Source organism: Electrona antarctica (assembly GCF_951216825.1).
Source record: "Electrona antarctica genome assembly, chromosome: 5".
Taxonomy (NCBI): domain Eukaryota; kingdom Metazoa; phylum Chordata; class Actinopteri; order Myctophiformes; family Myctophidae; genus Electrona; species Electrona antarctica.
Genome location: NC_136810.1, coordinates 47175660 through 47187814, shown reverse-complemented (window position 1 = coordinate 47187814; position 12155 = coordinate 47175660). Strand labels below are relative to the sequence as shown.

General features: G+C 45.0%; 1 protein-coding gene across 1 annotated transcript in view; it reads left to right on the top strand.

The window, feature by feature from the left end:
• The window catches only part of LOC306924012 (neuronal acetylcholine receptor subunit alpha-7-like), a gene marked incomplete at its 3' end in the record, with an annotated part of 74407 nt that extends 69561 nt beyond the window's left edge, over positions 1–4846 (top strand). The window contains exons 9-11 of the mRNA XM_079502355.1: positions 2082–2191; positions 3147–3368; positions 4388–4846. Coding sequence (XP_079358481.1) covers positions 2082–2191; positions 3147–3368; positions 4388–4846 — 791 coding nt within the window. The remainder of the gene's footprint in view (positions 1–2081; positions 2192–3146; positions 3369–4387) is intronic.
• Positions 4847–12155: the final 7309 nt, after the last annotated feature.

Genomic DNA, 12155 nt, shown 5'->3' with positions numbered 1-12155 from the left:
ACCGATATGGCATTTTTATGGCCGATTCCGATTATGCTACCGATTTTATCGTGCATCCATTCTAGTAATGAACAACCGTCTCTTCAAGCGTCTCTGTTGGATGCTTTGTTTCCAAATGCATTTGTTGTTGTTGTTGTTGATCTGTGAGAGGACAACTTGCACAGCTTGCATTTGACCTTTTCCTCATTACATTTTTATAATGGTTCCACAGAGAAAATCTCTCCATCTTGCTGTGTAATGGCCTCTCACGTGAAAATGACTGTGACTGTGACGTTTGTGCGTGTGCGTGTGTGTGTGTGTGTGTGTGTGTGCGTGCGTGCGTGCGTGCGTGCGTGCGTGCGTGCGTGCGTGCGTGCGTGCGTGCGTGTGTGCGTGCATACGCGTGCGTGTGTGCGCGTGAGAGAGAGCACTTGCGGAGCAGAGGATTTCAAATGTGTCTGATTTGCAGAGATACAATTACAATTACGTGACTTGTTTTATCCGCCAGGATGTCTGGAGGGAATCAGAATTTACAGTCTTTGTCAAAGAAAGAGAATTACCGGCCTAATGTGACTTTTAGACTCCACAAGGGGATCCGCTCGTAATTCCTATGGCACGTTAGTCCGACAACGTGGAGTAAGTGTTAGGGTCAGGAACGGGGTTTGTAATGGGGCGAGTCAGACCAAGGCGCCATCGGAATAATGCGCCGTCCCCTCTACAATGACCCCTCTCTCTATTCTGACCTGTCTCTATATGTCTCAAATGAATCTTCAAAAATAAGTCAACGCCACAAGAATTGGAACAGGACGAGTGGAGGAGAGGTTCTTCTCCCCCTTATGAGCGAGGAGGTTTTAGTGGCTTGTCATCTCCCTCTCTCTCTCTCTCTCCCTCTCTCCCTCTCTCTCTCTTTCCATCCATCTCTCCCTCTATTTATTTATTCATTCATTCATCCCTTCTTTCCAGGTTCATCATGCCGCTAACCTCCCTCTCCTCTGACCTTGTATGTCTCCATCCTTCTCTCTTAGTGGAGAAGAGAAGTGACAGCCACTTCTTTATCTTTTGCCCCGCGTGTCCCCTGACTATCATATCTCCCTGGCACGGCTATTACGCACCATCAGTATAAGGGACTGTCCATCACTACTGAACCCTGACAGGCAATCAGCCCGCTGGCTGGTCGGGTCCTTGGGAGACATCGTGGACACTCAGATGGATCAGTATGGAGGAGGGGACATAAATAATTCAATATCCTCAAGCTTTTATTCGTCAAAAGAAAAAAGATGATAAAAAGATATCAACTTTATCACGGCAACAGCCCTGCCCAGTACGGTGCGGTTTCACTGGTGCAACTGGCCTTTTAAAGCAGTGGTGTGAAGTAGCTAAGAAGAAGTACATTTACAAATGTGTGGTACTTTTTTTTCTTTTTACTTGTACTCCACCACATGACAGAGGCAAATATTGTACTTTCACTCCAGTACATTTATTTGACAACTTTAGTTACTAGTTACTTTGTAGATTTGGATTATTATTACAAAATGTACATTAACCACTACATTTCGGCCATTTGAAAATAGCTGATCTACAAGCCACAAGACTACCGTCATAAAAGAAAACACTACTTTCCTTCTTTTTCTAGACTTTCAAGTCAACCAATATTGCATTAAAAAGAAACAATTAACGCATGCTGCTCGAACTAGATTTTTGTATTGTCCCTGCCAAATAAAATAAATGCATTGAATATCAACTTTTATACATTTGAATTTGCCCTAGCGAGTTTAGTTATGGTGTGTAAACAGTTGTGTCGTCTTCTAATGGTACTGTGTGGGGTTGTGTTGTGAGTCCAAAGGGAAGCACACACATCTCAAAAAATGTCTACAGGTGCTGAACAAAAGATACTGTACATATAATGAAAATGGAAGGCAGTCCGCACACTGTTCTCCAGCTCCCAGGTAACTTTCAACTTTAATGAAGTTACCTGGGAGTTTTGTGCCCTCCTTTTTCATTGTGTTGTGTTGTCTTCTAATGGTGCTGTTGTGTTGTGTTGTCTTCTAATGGTGCTGTTGTGTTGTGTTGTCTTCTAATGGTGCTGTTGTGTTGTGTTGCAGCTCAGTACTTTGCCACCACCATGGTGATCGTGGGTCTGTCCGTCATCGCTACAGTCATGGTTCTACAGTACCACCACCATGACCCAGATGGAGGGAAGATGCCGAAATGGGTCAGCTGCGTCCTCTACTCCTCCCCCCCTCCTCCTCCCCTCCTCCACTCCTCCCCCCCTCCTCCTCCCCTCCTCCTCCTCCCCTCCCCTCCTCCTCCTCTACCCCTCCTCCCCTCCCCTCCTCCTCCTCTACTCCTCCTCCCCTCCCCTCCTCCTCCTCTACTCCTCCTCCCCTCCCCTCCTCCTCCTCTACTCCTCCTCCCCGCTCCTCTACTCCTCCGTCCTCTACTCCTCCCCCCCTCCTCCTCCCCTCCTCCACTCCTCCCCCCCTCCTCCCCTCCTCCTCCTCCCCTCCCCTCCTCCTCCTCTACCCCTCCTCCCCTCCCCTCCTCCTCCTCTACTCCTCCTCCCCTCCCCTCCTCCTCCTCTACTCCTCCTCCCCGCTCCTCTACTCCTCCGTCCTCTACTCCTCCTCCCCCGCTCCTCTCACTCTCCCCTCTCATCTCCTCTCCTACTGTGATCTATTTCTATTCTCCCCACACTGATCAGAGATCAAAGTGCTTTCACGCCATGAGAAGCTCACGCTCGCATGCACGCACACACACACGCGCACACACACACGCGCACACACACACCGCGCGCGGTGTGTGTGTGCAATTCCGGACTTTGTACAATTCCGGACTTTGTACTTGCAACAGAGTATTTCCACATTGCAACATTGATACCTTTACTTACCCCTTTTGGGCGGGAACCCCTTTTGGTGTTAGCATTATGTTATGCTTTAGCTATTGAAAAATAGCAGATCTACAAGCTCATAGCGCGCCACCGAGTGCCGCGCTACGAGCTTGTAGGTCTGCTATTTTTGAAAAATCGAAGAACCACTGACACAGAAACATAGCTTTTTCAGAAAACTGTCATGATGTAGAAGACATTTTTTAGAATCGTTCCCAGGTCAAAATGGGTTAAAGTAAAACACGTGAGTACTTTTCCCCCCACCACTGCTCCCCCTCAACAGACCCGCGTGGTGCTACTGAACTGGTGCGCTTGGTTCCTGCGCATGAAGCGCCCGGGAGGGGACGAGCGGGTGCGTCTCACCTGCGCCGACATCACCAAGCGGCCTCGCCTGGGCAGCCTGACCAGCCTGGAGCAGCACCACCACGCGATGCACATGACGCAACCCTCCCACCCCCCGCAGCACGCGCACCTCCAGGCAACGCACAGCCGCACGCTCCCTCAGGTAGGCCTGTCACAAATGGGCACTATGTGCACTGTACACAGCAGCCATTTTGGAAAGAACTTCCCTATACTTCCTTACCGATGATACTAATGAAGGCTCTGTTCCATTCTGGTCAAACAGAGCATGCTGGCTCACTGGGAACATTCTGCTACACCAGTGGGTCTCAAAGTGTCCTTGAATGGGTTGAGTGTGTAACTCTGTCTCTGAGAGTCAGTGTACACATGTAACCAAATGGACCCGTAAACTCTCAGAGTTATGGTGGTCCTTGAAATTAAAATGGTTTTAGAACCACTGCACACTAAATGGAACATAACCTTAATTAGTATCACCTGTGAAGGAAGTAGGGAAGCGGCCCGGAAGTAGGAAGAGTGTGCATAGAGCCCATTATTACATAATAATCGCCTAGTCGCAATTATTTTAGATAATTGTCAATCGTTTCCACGTTGAAAAATGTCCATCAAAAATAGCAGAAATGGCAGATCTACAAGCTTACAACACGTTACTTCATGACGTGTTGTAAGCTTGTAGCCTAGGGGTGCACTCACACCTTTAATGCAATTCTCTGTGCTCGTTGGATCAATGCTGTGTTGTGTCATGGCCGCCAAATGCATTTCCAATGGAGGTCACATGGTTTGACACAACATTGTGTTGTGTGAGGGGGAGGGGCGCATTCGACTGCGCCCCTCCCATTGGAAATGCATTGGGCGGCCATGATACTACACAGCATTGATCCAACGAACACGAGAATTGCATTAAAGGTGTGATCTCAGCCTAGATCAACTAATTCCGCAATTTTGTTGGGGGAAAAAACGTATAAACAATTTTTAAATGTGTAAATGTTATTTGTCATGTCTGCCCTGTGCAGCTGCTTGTGATTAATTACGAAGCCTAAAAGGCAAACAGAAACACAAATTGTTAAACGTTCCAATGTTCAATGCAAAAAATAAAACACAATAAAAACCGTTATCGCAATTATTTGTGTGACAACTAATCGCCAACTTAGCCGCACCGTCCCGCAGGCCACCAACGGCAACATGCTCTACATCGGCATGCACTACTCCTCCCCCACCTCCCCCCTCTCCCCGTCCTCCCACCACAACCCCGAGCAGCTCCTCTGCTCCCGGCTGCTGGGCAGCGGGAGGGACGGCCGCCTCGGGAGAGGCGCCAGCGTGGAGGAGGAGATGCTGCTGTCCGGGGAGAGTCTGAGGATGAGAGGCTGCGGAGGAGGGGGAGGAGGGGGGAGCTCGGGCCTGGAGTCGGACCTGATGAAGATCCTGGAGGAGGTGCGTTACATCGCCGAGCGCTTCCGAGGCCAGGACGTGGGCGAGAGTGTGTGCAGCGAGTGGAAGTTCGCGGCGGCGGTCATCGACCGGCTGTGCCTGATGGCCTTCTCTCTGTTCACCGTGCTCTGCACCATCGGCATGCTCATGTCCGCGCCCAACTTCATCGAGGCCATCTCCAAAGACTTCTTCAACTGAGAGAAGGACTAACGCCCAACTTCAAAGAGGCCGTCTCCAAAGACTTCTTCACCTGAGAGAAGGACTAACGCCCAACTTCAAACAGGCCGTCTCCAAAGACTTCTTCACCTGAGAGAGAGGACCAACGCACAGTAGTTGTATACATGTACACACACACACACACCATGTGCATTCATGGTACTGCAACTACGTACATACACACTTAGGGCGCTATTTTCGCCAGCGCCATACCCCTTTAACCCTAAACTTCTTTGCCCTTTTTTACTATTTCGAAAAAATAGTTCAAATAGCCAATCTAAAAGCTCACAACGTGTCCATGTAGATTGGCTAGTTGAACCATTTTTAAATGTTTTTTTCAAAATAGTGAAAAAGGGCAAAGAAGTTTAGTTACAAGAGTAAGGCACTGGTGAAAATAGGGCCCATAGCCCCCCCCTTTCACATCACAAGCCATGCATGCGGTTATCGAAAATGTATGCATGACACGGAGGCTAATTACCCGCTTTGCATTATTTATTTATTTTATAACCGTGCGGCTTGGAGAGGATTATCAGACTTTTACCGAGGCCACTTGCCAGGGATTGAAACTATATTCATATTTCTTTGGCCAACACACCCTTTGAAATCCCAACTTTCTAGTAGAAATGACAGCCAGATGACAAAAGTCATGTCTTTTACAACAGTGGTTCCAAAACTGGGGTCCGGGGACCCCCAGGGGTCCTTGAGGGAGTTCCAGGGTGTCCCCAGCTAAATGATAGTTTGGAACCAAATGGACCCTTATGGGTCCGTAACTCTGAGAGTGATACAAATGGACCCTAACGGGTCTATTTGGTTCCATTTGTACACTCTCAGAGTTAAATTAACATTGATTTTACAATATAAATTAGGGTCTCAGAGATACAAATGCCATTAAATGGGGGTCCGTAGACTAATGCATGTCAAACTGGGGCTCCAGGTTTAGAATCATTATGAAAAGTGTGAATGTAATGTGTCTCTGGACAGTGGTTCTCAACCTGTGGTCCGGGGCCCACTAGTGGGCCGTGAGGATACTGCAAGTGGGGCCCCAAATAATAGGCATTATACAATATGACATTAATATCAAAATACATGGTACGTTTTTGATTGTCCATTCATTCATCTTCTAACCGCTTATCCGGAGTCGGGTCGCGGGGGCAACAGTTCCAGCAGAGAGCTCCAGACTTTTGATTGTGATACCGATAAATAAATACTCAAAGTATACGGTGTTAGTTCCATTGTACAAAGCCGGAAGACAATCGTTTGATTGATAATTTACAGTAAACATGCTCTCAAAATGCACGTGCGACGCTCATCTGACCAATCTCAATCGGCTGCCTGTTAACCCATTCAGGATGGGAACCCCTTTAGGTGTTTTAAGCATTATGTTATAATTTAGCTATCTAACATGTGAGTAAAAGCAAACAATAAAAATAATTAAAATTGTAATTACAGGATTAAATGAAATCAAAGAAAGACGAGTTCTCGTTCTGGCAAAGGCGGGATTTGGAGAGAAGAACGAGGTGGTGCGTTCTTGGCATTCTTTGTGTTTAGTGATCAGATGGGTGGGCCGCGAACGCGTCTGAGATTTTCAAGTGGGCCCTGATCAGGGGCGGCAGGTTCCTATAACGGCATTGGTTGCCCCCCGCCCCGCCCCCCAGCCACCCGACTCATGGCTCTTTACAGACGGGCCGACGGTACACAGACAGCAGCCTCGCCGCTGACTGTGTTAGTGTTGTGTTGCTGCAGGAGACGGAGAGTGAATGAACCGTGCGGTCACTGGAACAAAGCCACCGTATTAGCATTTGAATACCTGTTCTGTGAACACCGTAAAGGTGTGTGCCTACGTGACAAAATGACCAGGGGGAGGGGATCTTCAGCGGGTGCTATTTGGCTTATTATTTTTTCAGTGGGTGCCCAAGCCCTCAGGCACTCCCAAAGTTGACGCCGTTGGCCCTGATCCAGAAAAGGTTGAGAACCACTGGTCTAAGAAGTACACTTCAAGTTAAACAATGGTTTGTAATTCATTTCAATCGCAGTACATTTATTGAAGTCAGCAGGGTTGAAACACAATGCTGCAAGCGCTTGTCTTGCTAACGGATGGAAATATTAGGAAGTGATGAGCACAGTAACTTTACCTTTTGTGTGGGAAAGAGAGATCCGATTTTTTTATAGCAACAACGCATTTTATTACCAGGCTTATTACCAGGCGGAAAGAAATGGGATCTGGATACATAATAACTGGACACAATCCAATTTACGAGACACATTTATATACAGAGGAAATGTGATCTGGATACATAATAAGTAGACACCATCCAGATACAAGACACATGCTCATATGAACCAGGTAGAAAAGGGGATCAAATATGCACATATTTTGTGGTTCACTTTTTAAAGACTTGGAAGGAGTGGAAGATGAGAGGGGTGACATATCTGTATGTAATGTAACCACACGTACATATATATGGTGCACACATGCATATCTTTTCACTCCGTTTCTGATCCCTTCTAGAGACGGCACGGAGAGAGGAGCGAGCTGGAGAATATGATAATGTATGCATATGTACAGTAGATGAAAATGTGTCACCGCCATACATAATACATTTACTCTCTCTCTCACTCACACACACACACACACACGCACACACACACACACACACACACACACACACACACACAACTTCATGCAACTCTTTCAGATCCAGTACATCAGAATCAGGTTACCATTCATTCTCATAGATCGGTGCATTCGGTGGTTCTCAACCAGTGGTCCAACCAGTGGTTCCAGGTGGTCCCCAGCTAAATGATGGAAAGTTGGTAACCAAATGGACCCTTATAGATCTTTAACTCTTGCATGCTTTGTAGTGTACAAATGTAAGGGTCCATTTGGTTTAATTACACGCTCACAATATCTAAATTACTGTTAAACATCTGCATTACTTAATTTACACAACTTGAATTGTTGTCTCCACGGGAGAGAGTATGTTTTGCACTCCGTCCGTCCGTCCGTGTGTCCGTGTGTCCGTGTGTGTGTGTGTCCTTCCGTCTGCTAATCTCTGGCACCGTTAACCCGGTCGATGCCAAATTTTGCACACACACTCCCTGGATGCCAACGATGAACCTCTGCCCCAAAATTTTCAGAACGGCCTGTTATAGCGCCACCAGGAGGCCGCTTTGTGCAAAACAAGTTTTTGGACAGTACACCTACAGATTTTGTCCAAACATCACGCAAATTGGTACACAGTCTCTCTAGAGCCATTCAACGAAACATTTTTTTCAGATTTCTCAGACGCCATCCTGATTGGCTAAGATTGGCTTCCAAAGTTCGCAGGAGTGCTCAGTTTCAAACAAAATGCTGCAAATCATGAACACATTGTGTGATTTCCGTGAAATTGTGCACGCACATTCCCACTAGGCAGAGGAAGAAATGCCACATGAACATTTTCAACTCAGCCTCATGGTGGCGCTATAACTGGCCGAAAAGTGTTTTTACCTCTAACTGCACGGATCTGTGGATAACTTTGTATGCCAACTCCCTAGAGGCCAAGGAAAAACCTTTGCCTGGAATTTTTCACATCTGCTCTTTATAGTGCCACCAGGAGGCCGACATATGTAAAACACATTTTCTAATATTACTCCTTCAGATTTTATCCAAATTTCACGCAAATCGGTACACATGCTCTCCATAGTCATGTGATCAAGACGGGTTTGTTTGATTTCTCATAATCCACCCTCATTAAGGCTTCTAAACTTTTCAGGAGTAGCCCGCTTTGTACCCGTTTTGTACAAATCGCCACAACTACTCAACGCAGCGTCCGGTTGTGGTGAAACTGTGCATGCATATTCCCCACTAGGCTTTGGAAGAAATGCCACTTGACAGTTTTCAAATCAGCCTCATGGTGGCGCTACAACAGGCCAAGCCGCGTCACACACACACTCACGTTTATATTGCTCCTAAACATTTTGCCAAACATCACACACACACTCCTATCCTCCTGGTGGAGACCTGTGCCCAGAAGGGCACTTTTTCTATTTATTTTTGTTTTTATAAATCTTTTTATTGAGATTTTCACTGATAGATATCCCAGGATCAGGTAGACACAGTAATAGTCATGATCACAGATCATATTCCTTGGGTAATACGACAGATTTAAAGTAAGTACAAGATAAGATCTAAGTTCTTTTGTTTGCAAGTAATAGGTACAGAGATAAATAATAAGGTGACTATGCTACTGAACACCCCGAGCCCCTCCCAAAAAGTAAAATAAATATTTCTCCATACCCAATTTGATAATATTGAATTGCTATTTTTGATCGTTTGCCTATTACCTCTCCTAAGGTACCAACATCAATACAGCATGGAAGTCTTTGGTCTGAGAGGCTAAATCACATCAAATGGTGGTTTGTGGCTCAAATGCCGAAAAAATAATGGCCCTTGATATGAAGAGTTTTGAAAACCACTGTCATAGATACTGTACATAATGATCACCTACAGTATATATTGTTTATAACTCACCCATAAAGACAAAGGTTTAATTAAAGTTCACAGCAGGTCTTCACTTGGGTTTATATTTCAACCGGATTTGGATAAGCCGTTACTAAACAACAATACACATTTTTACCAACAATACTTTTGGCTAGATAGAAAATACATACAACATCAACTTAATTTCCGCAGACAATAAACAGCACCGAAACATACAGCCTCCAACTATTGTGAGTAGTTAATTAGCTGTATGAGGTAGTTTGCAGTAATACTGTAGATAGGTACATAGAAACTCCTCCCTGGCATGACTGCAGTACCTCGCAGACAGTCCAACATTACAAAGCCCTGGCTGGCACTACTGTTGAAAGTAACGAAAAAGTACAGTTCAAGTTCAAGTACAGTTCAATCAATTCCATCTGTCAGAGTGAACTCTGTATGCCCCATACCTCTGTCTGTCTGTCTGTCACACCATACTGTATACACTGTGAGTGGTTAGAGCAGGGGTAGGCAACCTTTATTATCAAAAGAGCCATCTTTGGCCCAAAAGAATATTACAATTCTATCTGGAGCCGCAAAATATGTTTGCTATCAATATTACATTTTTTTTTTTTCAACGTATTCTTTTTATTGTCATTGCCGGGGTAGACAATACATTTTATACACTTTATACATTATATAGCATCATTCAGTTCTCAGTACAGAATTGTCTCCCCAAGGAGACAGCAGCAACATTGAAAGTAACACTTGAAAAATAATACAAATCATAAATAATACTAACAATAATAATAAAGTGAAGAAATGTAAACGGACATGAAAGAGAAAGAAAAAAAATTAATAATAGTAATAATAATAAAAATAAAGAAAAGGAAAGAGGGCAGGGGGGTTCCGTAGAGATACATCTTTGTCATTTTAAATCTCGATGTGTGCGAAGGGCGTCCATTTCCTAATAAATTGCTCATTTTGTAGCCTCACCAAATAAGTAATTTCTTCCATGTCTCTAATTTCTTTAACTTTATTCAACCATTGTTCGTGGAATATTACATTTCTACTAGATAAAAAAGAAAGAGCCGATCCGGGCACTCAAAGTTAAAAAGAGGAGGAAAGCCTTTATTGAATTAGAACGGCGACAGCCAAGATGTTTCGACCATTACCTGGTCTTCATCAGGGCTTCTTGCTTCAAAGCAAGTATATATACCAGTAAGCCAGCAGCATTGGTGGTGAAGATTTTAGTGCGAACTGACAATAAAGTACTATATCATATCATATCAAAACAAACAAAGATGTCTTAGCATTAATACATTCTTTATTTTCTTCATTAAATGTGCCTACCCCTGGGTTAGAGGCAGTTTGGTACCGTGTGTGGTTTATTGTGTGCATGGACAGTTGAAGGTCATTAATCTGCTCACTGATTATACAACCTAACCCTAAATCGCATTGAGTAAACATTTGTTGTGACTTTATTTACCGATAGAAATTATACATATTCTGTAGAAACGTGTGTGTGTGTAAACTGTTGTAAAATAAGTGTGTACAGTACATATGAGGACTCATGGTGCATGTATTTTTGTTGCCATACTTTACGTGTGTGTGTGCGTGCGTGCGTGCGTGCGTGCGTGCGTGTGCGCACAGTGGTGCACAGTGGTGCAGTCGGTAGAGCTGTCGCCTAACAACTACTGCTCCCGGGGTCAATTCCCTCTGGGGACTTGTTCTCTTCTCGTGTTATCTGCGCCCAGTTGGGGTCAGCGAAAGGGCCTTTCTGTGTGGAGTTTGCATGTTATCCCGTGTCCCCTAGTTAGGTACCCTCACAAGAAACATGAAGTAATCCTGGTCTCTATACTGCCTCCCACTGGTCAGCCAGGGCGCCTGATGGAGGGTACAGGATCTGATTTGAATACCACATGGGGAAACTCCCCCTGTCTCCCCCTCTCACTCCTCATACATTGAAGAAAGCATGAGCTCAGTTCGGGGCCCTACCCAGGTTGGCAGAGGATTAGGCAATTGGCACTGGGTGAAAAATGGGTTACAAAATTGTGGGATAAAAAAAACAAAAGGCTCACCCCACGGATTTCTCCTGCATAGATAAGAAAGGTTCCATATTTAATCAGAAAGACCATGTAAATGTTACATTACTGTCCCATGTTTAATCAGAAACACAGTGATAACGACACATTTCTGTAGTTTGCTTAGAAGAGTGCAGCACACAGCTCTGACAGGTGATAATGCACAATATATGTAGCCTACGTATATGTAGCCTCAGTCAGTACTGAGTTACTTAACAGTACACTGCCAGGTACATCTATATGTAGCCAGGAATCAGGATGTTCATTTGAAGTCTGATGTTGTACTTACATGACATGCTATAGCCTATGTACCTATCTGCAATGCACCAGTGGATTCTGCCATTTGAAAGGAAATTACGTATCGAATCAGAGAGCACATTGTACGCATCATGTGATGCTGTGTGTATTATTTATGTGGAATATGGTGTAAAAGCAGGTGTGTGTGTGCGTGCGTGGGGGTTGTGAGCATGCAAGACATGATAACATCGCACATACACAGAATAACCATCTCTCTCACACACACACACACACACACACACTAACAGCACATCTCCCGCACACATATCTACTACTTACTATTACTACTACTACACACACACACACACACATACACACACAGGCCCTCATTTATCAACCGTGCGTACGCCAAAATATGGGCGTACGCCGAAATTACCGCAATTTTCGGCATTTACCATTTGCGCCAACGTTTGATTTTGAACTTGAGCCAAGACAAGAACCACGTCTGGTC